Raw genomic sequence first — 16,096 nt, forward strand, 5'->3', positions numbered from 1 at the left:
GAGGCTAATCTCTCGGAGAAATTTGTCTTTGTAAAAAGGCAAGCGTTTGCTGGATTTCTGTTGTTACGACTAAATGTAAATCAGAGTTCTTGTTGCAGCGTTGACTCGTTCTGCCACATCTTTGTGGTGGAAATGAATCTCTTCCCCCTTCTCTAACTGCTCACAGACACAAAACTGAACTGAAACAAAAACACATGGAGGTGACCAACTGAAATCTTGTGTTCAATCATGTTTCTGTTCCTATGTTCATGTGTGACTTTGGCCTGGGGACAGAAACCCCTCTGATCGGTACATGGTAGGCTGTATCTAAAAATGAGCATTTTCTTAACTTCCTTAAGGTTGAGATGTGCGAACAAAACGATGCGTTGTGTGCTACACTGTGGGAACCTCTGCGGTGGTTACAGGTTTGGTTGTCCTTAGTGTTATGCTATTTGTGCTTGAGCTACTATAACAAACATTTGCAGCATCTGGTAAAAGAATTGCAACTGTCTGAGTGTAAACAAATTCAGTGTAAACAAAATGAGTGAACACACCCGTGGATAAGGTGTTGACTGAACGAAACAGCCAGTCCCAGTGAGACAGGAAAGGAGAACAGCCTGCTTCCATAACTGAGACATCACTTTCATCGGTCCAGATTTTCAGAGGTATTTGGAGATTTCCTGTCATTGTGTAGCCAATTACAGGCAGTTTTGATCTGAATCTTCCAAGGAAGACTTGAAGGAATCAAATCAAAACTGAAAAGGAGCAAAGAGACGCATTTGACTTCACAATATAATGTTTATTTGTTATGTAAATACGTGAACATTGGTGGAACTTTAAATTGTCATAAATAAACCATTCGTGCAGTTTTCTGTTTTAGTGATTAAAAGGCGACAATCCCAAAGAGGAACATAAATCTGAATTAATATGCTTTAACTGGAAGTGTGTGTGTTTGCATCGTTCTTGCCTGACTCTGTGTGCGCGCTCTATTGCTTTGTTTCGTATATTCCTCCAGCATGACATGTGTGACTCCATATGTGTAGTCTGTTGTCATTTATTTACATCCTGTTGTTTTTGTCTTCCTGTATTGTGTTTGTTACAATGTGTGTGCGTGCCTGCAGGTTTGTGTGTCTGTGTTTGTGACAGACGGGCGTTGCACTTCTCTGACTCTCACGAGATAAAATCTTCGTATAGACAGAGTGTCTGGCACTTCTCCATAATCCTCTCCATCGTTCCTCTCAGGACTTACAAATATGTCCCATTGATATCCTGTAACATAGAAGGACAGGAGAGATGAAAACAGAGACAAAAACCAGAGAGACGACAAGTGGGACAGAGAAGAAGGAAGAGGAAAAAACCAGCCTGATTTTTCACAATATGGGTCAGATTTTTTTGTTTTTTCAGTGTCAGTAGCAGCTTATGAAGAGGCACAGGACAGGACTTAAGCTTACAGAGCACAGCCTCAGAAATAATGTCAAGCTACTTTAAATGTCATGTATTCACTTTGCACCATGTGGATTATGTTTAACTTCTGGGGTGTGTGTAAAGGTCTAGTTGTTTCCTGATATGCTGGAATCCTTCAGTCTGTCTTTTATTTATGCCAATAAAGACCACTTTAGTGAATGGAATTAAAAAGATTTTAAATTAAGTGAACTGGAGACACACTCAGTTGGTCAGATGGAAACCAGCCTCTTCCTTCTCTTCTCTCTCTCTATCACTCCAAACACCTCTAACATGGAACCATTTCCATGTGAAATATATGCATGCAGTACAGGCTGCATATATGAACGTGTTTTGCATGCATTTGTGTGCATTTGCACTATTTCCCTGAACAACCTCATGTTCCTCTTATCATCCACTCTTTTAAATCATCTGTATCTCTAAATCCCCTTGTGTGTGTGTATGTCAGTGACTGTATTTGTTTGTGTGTGAGCTCCCTTTCTCTCCCATAAAAAGCACTTTCTCCTGTGTTTCATGGACTAGTGCCATGTCTTTGTTCTTTGTTACATTTTTCCTATGGGAGCAGAAACACAAAGTCACGCACCCAACTAAACACTAAAACAGAGCAGGCAGAAACAAAACCACACTTGCTGAACAATATGCATGCAAGCATAGGCGCATAAGCTTAACGCGCACACACACAGTAATTTGCCTTCAGACAGAGATTGATGGTGTGTGGTGGAATGAGCTGTATTTCTGTTGCACGTATAAGAAATGCAAAATGTCATTTAAAAATGTGTTTAACTGTTTATGATATTAAAATACTTCAAGATATAATATTATTTCAGAGAATACTTAAAATACCAAGCTCACCATCCCCCAACCATCTTACAGGGCGAAATCAATTCGCAGTCCAGCTCAGTAGGGGACTCTGCCATTTTCTGAGTCTCTTATCAGTGCCAAAGTGTTTTGGAAATCTGATGTTTATGTTTTTTATTTTTATGTCTCCACTCAGTTCTTCTCACCTGCCAGTGAGGGGGTTCACTGACAGAGTGTACTGCATATAGACGTTGCTGCTACATTCACAGGTTTACATACATTGCTTTTTAATTGCAGTAATTTGCCTGTTAACTTTGGTTACATTTACATGTCAGTGTTTTGGTTTGGTTCTGCCTCATCAGTGTCATTCTCGGCCACAGCAGACAGCTGTTTTCATTGCGCTCTGAAGCTCTAATAACCCTGGATGCTATCCAGCACCAAAACATAAGAGTGGGCACAGTGGAATGTTTAGCTGCAAAGAGCTGGATGTTGGTACAGGGCAAAAACAGGGCTGAAAGAGAGTGAATATCGGCCTTTAATTCATTACAAATCTAAATGAACGATAGTGTCCTATCTCCTCTCCTCTATGTCCATTTTCTCCATCTCAGCTTTCTAAGATAATATTGTGTCAGTGTTGTATGTCCACACTCTTGCACTGCCCCAGTTAGGGATAGCATGCTCTACACATTAACAGGCCATGATGCCAGTGGGAACTACAGTATTTAGTGCACACCAGCTCTTTCTAACAATGGCTTTATCTTTAAAGTGCATATCTTAAACGACCTCCTGTGAATGACCTCCTCCTGAGACTCCTGCTCACCAAGTAGTATTGAGGTCATCACTAAAAGCAAACCTGCAGCTTGTCTTTGAACACTTTAGTATTTTGTGACGTAGGACAACGTGTTTGTTGACGTGCACGTGTGAGTGGTAATTCAGTATATCACCTTATTTTGGCTCTGTGTTCTGGACGACTGACAGTACAATACAGCATCATGGATGGTGGAGAAGACACAAGACTTTGTCACTTTGTCATTAAAGAAACCTCCAGTCTGCAGGGTATCCACCACACCAGCTAGGGAGAGGGGGAGAGAGGGAGAGAGAGAGAGAGAGCAACGGATAAGCAGGCAGGGTCAAGTATGAAAAGTTGGGCGTAGACAGATGTCAGTATAAGAGGACAAGAGTTGTGTTGGTAAGAGAGAGAGTTACAGGGGATGGGAGGGGTGTCCTTGTATTAACTGAATTTCAGCTGAAGTTCAAACAATCCCAATAAACAATTTTAATCATTACAGGGTCACATATATATAGGTAAATTGGACTGTGATTGTAAACTTTCTTTTCTTTGAGACCCACATTTTATCCCATTCATCAAGTCTAGGCCAGTGCGTGAAATTAAACACAGAGAGTACATACTTTATTACAGTAAAACCACAACCAGCCCACCAGATTTCTGTCTGTTTTCTTTCCCTTGGAACTCATTATGAACTTCTCATGACTCATTGGTGTTAGTTAGAAAACATGGACTAGTATTTTCTGGAAAATGTACCCGCTATTGACTAAACATTTCTCATAGAAATGTTACACTAACATCAGAAAACACCTAAAACAACATCCGGTGTTGTTGAAAGAATCTAAATTATGTGTGGCTGAGCAGGTCTGGAAAATGAATGTAAAAATACACCCGTGTGTGTTATAGCACGTGAAACAAAAAATCCTAGTGGGCTTGAGGAATATTTCTGTCAGGGGTTCACTAACATTTTCGACGGAGTAAGATCTATTCAGATGGATTAAAGGCTTACCTTATAATAAAAAGGCAATTCAAAACAGAATCAACTTATTGATATTAAGAAAATAGTCCATAGTCATACAAACAGCAGTAAACAGTCACATGGCTGCACTGCTGATGACGAAAATTTTAACCTGTTTGGCTAAAATTCCATGTTTTTATTTTCCAGTGACGTAGAGGGACTTACTTTGGCAGCCAGCGAGAACCACCTCTACACCAGCTTCCCCATAGTCTCTCCGGATCTGAAACAGACGCAGGCACAGACCAAAGGTTATACTGGGGATCATTTCATTAGTCTGACAATTGAATTTACAGTAATTGAATGCCTGAGGAGCTAAATGACCGGGGAATAACTAGGACATGTTCTAGTTATTGTAGAAAGAGGCAGAGTTACTAGAGCTTATTAATCAAGAAGAAATGGATAGACCAAAAATGAAAGAATCAGCCTCAGTCATCTTGTATTTGCCTTATTCTTCCAGGACCAGTTAATTATTGGATTTTTGACGTACTTTCACTGTTAGCTATCAACTGTTTGGTGTTTGTCCTTTAAAAGACATTTATGGATCCATTTCCATTTCAAATTTAGAAAGTGGAGATGGAATGTAATTCATATACAAATGCATTAAGTAAGTTAAATTCTTAATATTTATAAGTTGTGCAAACACTGATTGATTATTTCCCTCCCTCTCTTTGTGCGTATACACGTGTGCAAATGTGACCACCATAGTCATACCCTGCACAGCGTCTTGACTCCCACAGTATCCAGGAAGTTGACAGGGCTGAGGTCGAGGATGATGGCGTTGGGGATTGAGGGGTCAGGCTCAGGATCCATGTCAATGACGGCAATACCATTCTGCTCCTCATTCTCTGGCTCCCTCTCCTGTACCGGAGGAGACAAGACACCATGCGAAGAGACTAATGAGTGGTTAATCAAACTAAAATTTTGCACTTCAGATTGTGAGTCACTATCAACGGCTAGTGAAAATGCTGGAAATAGAAAGATTATCAAGGCTTGGGGACAAAAATGTTTGCCCATAAGGAATATGTCAAGATTTCAATTTAATTACTTTAGAGGAAATTAACAAAATAAGCATCCTTTTGTATCATTTACAGTAATCATCGTGACTAACCATTTCAACTTGGTTCCTCGTTGCAGCTCTCCTGGCATTTCTCTTCTCAAGCCTCTTCCTTTTGGCCTCTAGTTTCTTCTTTGCTGACAGGATCTTGGTAATGTCCATGCCAGACTAAAGCAGCGGCAAAAGACAATCACACATGGTAACAGTTAAAGTCACACTCATTTTGTACAGACAAATTTTACTCTTTTTATGCCTCTGCTACTCTTCTCAGCTTTTTTATCTTCAGCAAAAAGCACCATTCTAGTTTGAAATGGCACCAGTTCTTGAGTAAACTTGAATGATGGATACTTACTTGATATGGTTCACATACTTTGAGAGTCACCACATATTTGGCTCAGATTGTTGCAACTGCTGTATCTTTCTGTTCTTTCATATTTAATCCAATAAGCTAAGTATTTCGCAAAAAGCCATAACGAAGCTCAATAAAACCAAAGTGAACCGTAGATCTCTTTAAACAAACATCCTACACCAAGTCATTGTTTTCAGCATTTTATCTCCCTAAGGTACTTGAATCAACTCCCAGGTTATGTAAGTAAGTAGTTGCTGTCTCTTCATTCTTTCTCTCTTTAATTGAATTAAGTAGTCCAGGAAAGGACAGTCTGATTCATTTCATGTCTACTTTCATCTAAATGTTTAAAAGAAATGAGCACATGATTTTAGAAATGACTAATAAAATCAAAAAAAGAAGACTTTTCCCAGGAGAGACCTGCTGTACAAAGAAAATATGTAATATGTATGACGTAACTCAGTGAGGGGAAAACAGATGTTTGTTTGTTTGAAAATGGATTACTGTAAACAGCTGTTGTTGTTACCACCTGTCTATTACAAATTATTATACTATTAATGAGAGTATAAGTGGTGTCATGTCAAGGTCAGTAAGCAGTTACAGAAACACATGTTTATATAAGTTTAGCCAGTTCAGGTGGTGCAGCTAGACTGGGTGAGGCAGGTGACACAGTTAGCAGACTGAAGGATTGTTGGCATGCTCCTCCCTACAGCTACAGACATGGGCCGGTTTTACTTGCTCAGGAATGTATAAAGTGAAAATGCAAGTAACTATGAAAGTTTGCTTTCCTGTATTTCCCGACTAAAGGAAGCAACAAGTTAACAGACTCAGGCTGTAAGCAGTCAGGACCCTCTCACTTTTGTTGAAGCAAACAATCATTGGTCTTGGTGACCCCCTTATCATGCATTTTCAGTGTAAATAATCGCTTATAAAGTTACTGTAGATGGCTCTGAACTCTTTTTGGATGTTCGCAAGCAAATCAATGGGCCATTACACATCTCATTTGCATTTAAATCATCTTGTGTAGAAAAGACACTCAGTAAGGTCTAAAGCACAACCAGGAAATAGAAACGTCTAGAAAAATTGTTATGGTCGTCAGTCACCAACATCCAATTGATTTTTTCATTTTTTCCACTAATAAAATGTCTGGATGCACTTGCAAAGTGGATCAGAATTTCATTAAATCCACTGAGGCTTTCTGATTTCTCCAGAATTAATTTGATAACAATTAACATCTCAAAATGTCTGATTTCAGTCTAAAAACTCCTCTTGTTTCACTAGTCCATGCAGTCACAGCCTTAGTATTCCCTTACACAAGATCAGCCCATCAGCTTAGCAGTATGAGATCCCATTTCCCCACTGCCTCTCACTATTCCACGAAATTTGAGCTGTCCTCCTGCCACAGTGAGTGTTGGAGGGGAAACGCTTAGCATCCAGATCTAAAACTTACTGAAATTCATCTGGCGGCAAATTTCTCACCTTGTAAACAAGTGTACAGCCTCTGCCAGTCAACAACAGCTCTAATGAAAGCTTATTTGTGCATCAAAGTTTAAAAAGAAAAAGAGCAACACAGTAGCTGTGGCATTTTGACATTTGAATGAATGAGATGTTCTATTATCTCCATCCCTTATTCAGGTTCTGCTTCTCACCCTCCCTCAGACTTTTGTCATCTCTTTTCTACCTTCCCTCAATCTGTCTTCCCCCTTTGCCCCAAAGAGACATGACAGGAGAGGAGGAGGAGGAGGAGGAAGAAGAAAAGAAACAAAGGTTTAGCAGATGAAAGGAGAGGAGAAAATGGTGGGATGGCATTTTGAACAATGTCTGTCACAGCCGTGATGTGTGAATTGGTGAAATGTCAGGTCAGTTATTAATGTGTCAGAAATAATGTTTGTAAGAGAGGAGTTAATTGCACAGAAATTGTGACAAGGGGGATTGTTGCTGGAGTTGGTTGTTTCCCTTTCTCTCTCTCTCTCTCTCTCTCGTGTGTGTGTGTGTGTGTGTGTGTGTGTGTGTGTGTAGCTCTGGTGTGTTTATCTGAATGCTCATATAAATCAGGGCTTGTGTGTCCATCATGGTGTGTTTGCATGTCTGATACTGCTTTTTGAGGGAGTATCCACATATTAATACCATTAATATTTCTGTATGTGTTTGTGTTCTGCTTTCATGCACTTTGTGAGGACGAATTTTATTTTTAGACTTTGAGTATGAGGACATTTTTGGGAAGATATTTTGTCAGTTTTCCCTTCTTTAAAGAGCTGTTTAAAGGGTTGAGACTTGGCTTTAGGGTCAATTAAAGGTCCATTTAGGGTGTGGGTGTATGCGTGTATGTGTGTGTGTGTGTGTTTGTCCACACCTTCTTTCCAAGAGCATTTTGGTACATCTCAGCATTGGCAAAGTAGAGGGTAGCAGACGAACGGAAGATCAAAATTCCTGGCACCTGCCTCACCTGAAATCAATTGTGTTTAGATGACTGACATCTGACATCACTCATTACATTAATACTGTCACCTTGCATTTTTGATTATCTAGATCAGTACGCATACAATGTGCCATACCTGAGTGTAGTCCTCCAGTGGCCTGTAAATGTCAGTCTGTGGGACCTGTCCTAATAGTGAGTATTTAGGCCTGGAATGTGCACAAAACAAATAAGTGTATAAGTAATTTGTAATACTTTTAATACGTCTTTCAGGATGGTCTGAAAAGGACTGATGGATTCAGTTAATTGTGGGGAGTAGTAAATGATAGCTTAATTTGACACACTCTCCCAATGTACATGTGTGTTTGTTATTGCATAATTGTGGGCATGCTGCCCCTACGGCAATGTCCTCTTACAGCTGCGTCCTGAAGATGACAGTGAGCATGGAGAATGCGATGGAAGCAGCCAGTCCCAGGTCAGGATTGAGCAGCAAGGTGAGGACGAAAGTGACCACCCAGATCACCTGGAGAAAGACAGAGAAATTGTGAGAATGAACCTTACAGCAATGGGGGAACAAAAGACAAGTCCAGTGAGCAAAGAACTAATTACGCATTAGAGGCAAGACTGTTGGATGGCAATAAAATCTCAGTGCAGCTCAGTCCATTTTCAAAAGGAGCTTTGCTATTCTCAGATTCTTCAGTAGTGTAGCAAAATGTGCAATTTGACTTGATGGTAGCACTATAAGAAAAGCCATCTTGTTCCTCAATGCCGCTCAGTTTATCTTAACAGATTATGTCACAAAGAGTTTGTAAGTACTGTGATTTAACATAATCTAAAAAGAACAACATACAAACATCAGTGCAGTACCTTATTACCAGAAAATAAATGGATGAGGAATCAATCTTTCCAAAACATGAACCATTTTCTCACCATGTCTACTTTGTTGCTCTTGTACAGTGCAGGGATGTCCATAAATTGCTTCATCATGCCGTGGAGGTTGACATAGATGATGGCGGCCAGCACTGCCTACACAGTGAGTCAAATATAATACAGTTTATGTGGAGCGACCCAGCTTTGTTTTGTTTTGGTTTTTTTTTAGATATACCTCTAAGGAGTTTTTGGAAGTTTATGTCAAATAGGTTGTAAACACATCACTTTTTAAAAGAATAACTCTGCCTTAAGACTCTAAACTTATGGCTTTTTAGATGAATGACTTAAGATATAGCAATATGATTAATTCATTATCCCTGATGCTTTATTTGTAAAAGTAACCTTTTTCTTTAGTCTGAAGATCTGTATCTGTTGGTGGCTTAATAGCAACAAAATCTCAGTCATTGTCCATACTGGTTACTGAGTACTGAGGAAGGCTTCTTATTTTGCACACACACACTGTCAAGACTTTCAGTCTCAGACTTGGGCACATGTACGCTTATGATTGTGCACAGATGTGAACACATGCACAGTCACCCACACACACAGACTTTGTACCTTTGGCAAATCTTCAAAGAGAGCTCCAATCCAGAGCGTGATGAAAAGGATAACTATCGCTGATAGAGCACCAGCAACCTGCAGGGACGAGAGAGGGAGGATAGAGGCATGATGAATAGAAATCAGGAGAGAGAAATAAGAGGAAGACAGTGAAAGAAAAACAACACAAGAGACGGATGATGTAGTGGTTATTAGAGTGAATTGGTACATGATTATGAGAGAAGTCAAGGCATCATCAGTTAAAGCCTCTCCACTCCTCTCCTCTTCTCCATAATGGGCCTTAGCTGATTGATGGTGTTGTCAGACTAAATCGGTTTAGCCTTTCAGTGAATCTGTGTTTGTGTAGGTGGACGATGCGGGTGAAAATCAATTCCCTAAGTGTTTTTTAATGATGCCACTTATCAGAGTAACGTTAATTATGACCGGCTTCTCAATCTGTTTAACCTTTAAGATTGCTCAGGTTTGTAGCTACAGAGTGTAGTGTTGGCTCAAAATTCTGATCTTAAAAATGATCTCATGAAACATGCTTGTCAAGTTTTTTAAAATACCATCACTGCAAAAAAATATGTTTTACTTGTATGGAATAAACATAGAGAAAGCACATATCATACAAACCAAATAAAGATAATTATCCCTGCAGTGCAAATTTGACCTTTAAGTGGTGAATCAATAGCACGATGTTCATTTTAAAAAAGTCAGCATGTTTTCATGTTAGTTGTATTGATGATGATTTTATAATATGTGTCAGTTTTGTTTTTCAGTGGAAATCAATATTAGCATTCATTCAGAAGACATTTCAGTGTCTAAAATGGAGGGTTTTTAATATTTTTGCATCTGTGTGCCATTTATGAGCCATTTTTTGCCAGAAAAGAAAATAGCCAGGATTGTTGGATTATTTTTGTTTGTATTTTCTGCATAGATACAAGAAGCGGTGAGTGAGGAAATATTTTGTCCTTTTTGTGAAATGACCCTTTAAATGTGAAGAATACACTACTCACTTTCATTTTGTGTTTTTGACCTACTTTGCTCACTAATTTGTAAAATCGTATGACACCAAATGCTTTTGTTGCACTTTTATCTTAACGTTCTTCTACACAGAAATAAGAGCACACACAGCAGAATAATGTCCACTCATACCAACCTGAGTCTTCCCTCCTGTGCTCTCCTGAACCATGGTGCGAGACATGGAGCAGCTGATGGCAAAACACTGGAAAATTCCTCCCACAGAGTTACTCAGGCCCAAGGCGATTAGTTCCTAAAGCAGTAGAAATACAGTATTTATATAAGAGACATCAACATTAAAAGAGCAGTTCATGCTTGAGTTCATCTATCACCTCCCTACCTGGTTGCTGTCCACAGTGTATCCATATTTTAGGGCAAAGATTCGGCCCAGTGAGATGGCGATCCCGTAGCCTACCACAGCCAGAGCAAAGGCATCTCCGATCACCTGACCCAACAGAGAGAAGGCTGGGAGAACAGGCGGCTGGAGGCTGGTAGACGTGGACAGAGTCAAATACATCAGCAATTCCAAATGCTTCACTTTTCATATGAGTCAGCACACACTCTTAGATGTTTACTGTGTGTGTTTCTCACCCGGACGGAATCACCCCGACCACATCCACTCCATATTTCTCATTCAGGTTAACTTGCCAGGAGACTATTGTAGCAATGATAATCTGGAGAAACAGATAAAAAGAGATGTATTAGTGAATGCAAGTGTAATAGCAGGTGCATGTGTGTGAATATACGTGCATAAACTCACGCCAAGCAGCTCCACAGGTATAGGAACAGGAAGCTTTTTACTCAAGTACGCATTGAGCTCCTTAGCAAGGATGAGAGAGATTATAGTGACGATGCTGACCACGAGAGTACCGATGTTTGTCTGTGGAATGAGATAACACACCTCCAACACAGTCTGGAAAGAAAGAACGAGAAATGAGAAATAAGTACTAAAACAACTATACACCACATTTATACAAGAAGATACCCTGCTCATTTTCACTGACAAGACTGTCAGCTCTATTCATCAGGCAGAACAGCCTAATTTGCTGTGGCACTTTTATGTTGTGGGGATGAAAGTATGAGTGCAAGAAGGCCAACAAGGGTGACTGATGAGGCAGAATGGAAGAAGTGTTTGAAGAAAGACTATTTTATTTTCCAGCACAAGATGTTCAGTGAAGTTTTAGTGTTAATGGTTAAAATTTCCCCTTTTGTAGAAATCATCATTCATTCATACATTAGAAATAGTTATTAGTTTTAAAAGAAAATGCAGAAACGAGCAAGTGTTAATGACTGTGGCTGTGTTTCTCTTACATAGATCAATGCGAGGGGTCCACTGTGTCTCAGAGGGCTGATGCCAAAAGTGTATTTGAGCTGGGACACAATGACATGGATGGCAGCTCCTGTGGTGTAACCTCGGACCAGCGGCTCAGACAGGTAGGTCACAACAAAACCAAACTGGACCAGACCGAGCACAATCTAAACACATATCGAAGATTGAAAAATTAGTCATCAAGGAAGGAGTTCAGCAGGAAACACAGCAGCCATGCAACCGTTATTAGTCTGCACTGAGCTGCCAAGAATTTCCAAGTTGAAGTTCACTGAGTACATAATATGGATGCATGTGGAATCTAATGGCCAGAAATAAAATAAGTAGTAGTTCACTGATTTTTTTTAAAAAGAACTCTAATTTCTTGAAATTGATCTTATAAATGCAAAACATTGGGAATTTATGTTTTCTTCACTGACATTTTCTGTGCTGCCAACAGCTTTTTGTTGATGGTGATGATGGCTCTTGTGTTTATTTAAACAACTCCACAACTACTGACCAGACACGGGACACATAACAACCCAGTGGGAAGATTACTCCCAAATGTTTGAACATTAAGTTAGCTTTATTGTACCTGAAATAATCCAGATAGGAAGGTGACAGCTGCGGCCACTCGGACTCTCTCTGCATCGCGGGACGTGACATTAATAATACTGGAGTTGGTCATGTTGTCCCATGTCATAAAGTCTGAGTCTGGGGCTAATCGTTCTGTCACGCCTCCTATCATCACACTCATCACTGCATATGTTCCTGGAGAAGGGAGGCATAAGCACAGATTTTTACTGGTCACACAGCAACATAATGGTAATGGTATATTATTATCTCTTCATCCTGAAGCCCAATTTCTTTCTCATTTTCTCACTACGACTGTCGAGTTCCTGCAGGAATACATTAACTTCTGCCATTTTTTACATTGTGTGTGCCCTTCTTACTGTTTTGACATATGCTGGAAAGTGATGTCATATATTTTTATGCTTAGAAGTGAGAAACAAATAAATATATATTACAATATCGTGATTAAGTTGCAAGGTTATTTTGAGTGGCTCTCATAAGTAGAAATCCCTTTAATTTTCCCATAAACAATATTATGTGACTCACAACTGTGTCAGAAAAATTCAGCTTTTCTGATAATTAAAGAACCAAAGAAACCCGTGTCCCTGAAACTTATATGGAAAAAGTTAACTATGACTAAGATGCATTTTGACAAAGAAACATCAACTGACTGAGCTTGAAGTTCTGTAAAACACATTTCAGACGTGTTCTCAAAACACATCTGCAGCCTAAATCAGTTTAATTTTGCAATCTGTTATACGTCCAAATTAATTCAGTGGGAATGGTTATGTTTTGTTTGCAAATTCACCTTTAAAGAATTCTGAATTGGCTACCACTCACAGGTTAAACTAACTCAGGGGTATTGAAGACTTTCGACCAGTTTGCCATGGGAAAATCATCACATAAATGTCTATGATTATGTTATATTAAGGATTACAGTACTCCACATTAAAGATTTTGTTTTGAAATGGTAATACGGAATTGGGAAACCATGTCAGCGGCTCCTTGCATCTTAAGTCTCTGGATTCAGAATGGCATTAAAGTTTGATACGTTTTTAGCTCATGTTAACAGGGAGATGCCATTGTCATTTAAATCAAAATGTCAAATTGTCAATTAAACCATGCTTACGCAGTCTTTAAGGACAGGTTGTTTGAGTTGTTTTGAGTGTTTAAACTCTTAATAAATAATAATTCTTAATTTATTCTGATTCTAAATAAGTTCTTATTTAGTTAGGAAAATTAGGCGGTAAAATTAATATTAAGAACATTAAACGAGTGTGAAAGTACAAACCAACTGAGATGTGCTTGGATGTCCCAAAGATGAAGTAGATGAGGACTGGGTAGAAGGAGGAGTAAAGGCCAAAGACTGCAGGAACAGATGCTAACAAAGCATAGGCCATACCTGCAGAGGCAGCAGAGGGTAGATGTGATTTGCCACAATAAAGTCATTATGAAGAAACAGCAGTATCAAAGATATACGGAGTAGTTGGGTAACACAATCAGACTCTATAGTCAACCCACAGAATAGACAAATTACATCTCTTCCTTTATATCTTCCACCTGTTCACTCCTCACTACATCTCTTTCTCTTGAACCTTCATCCTCACCCTGCGGCAACTGCATGATCCCCACGCTGATCCCAGATATCAGGTCACCCAGGGCGTTTTCTCTGAGGGAGTATCGAGGGAGCCACGATACAACAGGAAAACTACCCAGCATGCAGTTTTTCAGCCTGGGACCAGAACACCTGAGAGAGAGGGGAAGGGGTTAAGAGCCCAGTAAAGTGTTATTCTTACACTTGGGAATACCTGACTTGCTGCTCTTGGTATCAGACATGGATGTGGTCTTGATCCTGTTTGCTTAGTTTCATTTTCTCTCTCTCCAAATTTCATGATTTTATAACATTATAAAAATACTTTTCCTTACTTATTTACTCTATGGAAAAAAATGTACTCAATTCCTAGAAGTAGACAAAAGTGGAAATTTAACTTCTAACTTGAACTACTTGCACATTTTATCTCTCTATCAGGACAAGGACCTTTTGACAAGTACACACCAGTAAGATAATAAGAATTAGATAAAACACTTGTTGCCCAAGTTATTGATTGTAATATAATGTAATGAGTAAAATCTGTTCTTTTGATTTAGGGGGTTCTGGGCTGAACTAAAATATAGATCACATTATATTTAGTACATTATTTGTTAAGAAATTATGTGAATGAAGAGGGTGATTGGTTTTTAATTTAAATAATGAGTACTGAGTACACAGGACTGGGTATGATGGCTGTATGCTTTGGGCTTTGATACAAAAAGAAAATGCAGACAAACATAAAATGTCTGAATATGTAAAGAGAAGTTATTTGACATGCACAGTACATTAGATGTGGGGAACTTTACCTCACTGATTTTTTAACTTTCTCAGACAGAGTTTGAGTTTTTGAGTCAGACTTTTCTGCCATTTCATCCAGTGCTTCTTCATCCAGGATCTCCCTGTGCACGCTGTAGTCCATGCGTCTCCGCTCTGCCATGGCTAAAACTAACTGCAACACAAACAAAAAAACTAGCTTCTTTCCTTTCCAAATGCAAAAAAATAATCTCTCCATTGTTCAGTCCTTTCCATTTTACCAAGTTCCTCAAATGCTTTTTAAAAAGAGAGCTGCTGTAAAAATACAGTTCTCAGTGGTTATGTTAATTCAAGCCCTGTTCAGGATCCCTCTGGAATTGAGCTGATGATCTTAACATGGAAGTGAAATTTTGAAACTCTGGATAATAATTACCTTGTGTGTTCCAGCTGTATCAAAGGAAATGTTCTATTATGTTGACAAGACTTGAAACTCCAAACGTTTCTCTTTTCTCAGCACAGAACGTTCTGAAGCCCTGAGATCAACCAAGTAAGTTTTGTGTAGGTTTTAAGAGTAAAATATTGTCTCGTCTTTTACAAGAACATATTTAACCAGTTCTTTTTTGCCCATTTAGAACAAATGGGTCCCCCTTGCAAAGAAAATCTGCTGCAAAAGTTTTAAAAAAGTTCCTTCCACTGTAAGATGGCACATCTGTCTTTAAGAAGAGTTAATCCTGCCTGCATGCACTGGCCCCCGGGCTTCAAATCAAAAGTCCATCAGATCCAAGTGGAAGAAGTAAAGTAAAATCCACAAGAGAGAGGAATCTCTGACTAAACAGACAAGAAGGCTCCTGCATATATAACGTTTCCTCTGTCTTCTCTGCCTCCTCTCTGTCTGAGCGGGACACAGCCTCTCTGTGCTGTGAGTCCACTGCTGCATCTTGACACCTTGAGGAGACATCTAGATATGACGTTGTGTGGAGGAAAAGAGGGCAAAGTTCCAAACTGCAACAGAAGTGGTAGAAATTAGAGATGACCCCGCAGTATGTACTTGTTCTGTTGTTTATAGAGTGAGTTATAGTTCACTGATGTAGTAATTTTGCAATTAATTTCTGTAATTTTTGTTTATTATTTATCATTTTTAATGTCAATCACTTTTTGCCTTTGGAGAAATTTGTTCAAAATGAAACCTACACAGTGTGAATGTGAGTTAAAGGTATACGGTATGCTACACAAACACACATTAACAAATGAGAGTTCAGATGAAAGTATCCATACCTTAATATATTCACTTTGTTATAGATGTGTCTTATCTGTGTTTTGTATGTCTTATCTTATATCTGTGTGTGATGTGATGAGTCAGCCATTCCAGCCCAGTCAGGGTTGTTCTTGTTAATTTATGATTACGCCACAGGAGTGAATGGGAGACATTCTTTATCTCCGGAAGAACAGATACTGGTTAACTAACCAGGACACACAGTGTGTTTTCTTAAAGGCACAGTGTTTCACAGACTCCTTGACAAGCAT

At 39.2% G+C, this 16,096-nt stretch overlaps 1 protein-coding gene and 1 long non-coding RNA gene across 9 annotated transcripts in view; one reads left to right on the top strand and one right to left on the bottom strand.

Moving 5' to 3' along the window:
* Positions 1–1,047: 1,047 nt before the first annotated feature.
* On the bottom strand, positions 1,048–15,211 carry slc26a6 (solute carrier family 26 member 6). 2 transcript variants are annotated; one of them, XM_046397666.1, is made up of 20 exons: positions 15,006–15,211; positions 14,626–14,768; positions 13,836–13,975; positions 13,520–13,630; positions 12,251–12,426; positions 11,661–11,825; positions 11,110–11,262; positions 10,941–11,023; positions 10,690–10,837; positions 10,489–10,602; positions 9,348–9,425; positions 8,790–8,885; positions 8,276–8,382; positions 7,999–8,068; positions 7,797–7,889; positions 5,152–5,265; positions 4,755–4,901; positions 4,209–4,263; positions 3,183–3,310; positions 1,048–1,248 (listed from the first exon to the last, which is right to left on the bottom strand). In XM_046397666.1, the coding sequence occupies exons 2-20, from the start codon at positions 14,754–14,756 to the stop codon at positions 1,225–1,227; spliced, it is 2,133 nt and encodes a 710-aa protein (XP_046253622.1). In that variant the 5' UTR covers positions 14,757–14,768; positions 15,006–15,211; the 3' UTR covers positions 1,048–1,224. The 2 variants fall into 2 exon arrangements, with proteins under 2 accessions (XP_046253622.1, XP_046253621.1); XM_046397665.1 differs by having other exon boundaries at positions 14,626–15,211.
* LOC124063735 overlaps positions 1,244–16,096 on the top strand; it is a 20,887-nt gene continuing 6,034 nt past the window's right edge. The window contains exons 1-9 of one of the 7 annotated variants that reach the window (XR_006844147.1): positions 1,244–2,507; positions 4,191–4,291; positions 4,749–4,946; positions 5,178–7,302; positions 7,973–8,054; positions 8,278–8,403; positions 8,817–8,892; positions 11,665–11,783; positions 15,205–15,612. This is a non-coding gene — a long non-coding RNA (uncharacterized LOC124063735). Of the gene's footprint in view, positions 2,508–4,190; positions 4,292–4,748; positions 4,947–5,177; positions 8,404–8,816; positions 8,893–11,664; positions 11,784–12,115; positions 12,258–15,204; positions 15,613–16,096 lie in introns of those variants that run through there. The other 6 variants (XR_006844143.1, XR_006844146.1, XR_006844144.1 and 3 more) reach the window with 6 other exon arrangements.

This window comes from Scatophagus argus, chromosome 8 (genome assembly GCF_020382885.2).
Source record: "Scatophagus argus isolate fScaArg1 chromosome 8, fScaArg1.pri, whole genome shotgun sequence".
NCBI lineage: Eukaryota > Metazoa > Chordata > Actinopteri > Scatophagidae > Scatophagus > Scatophagus argus.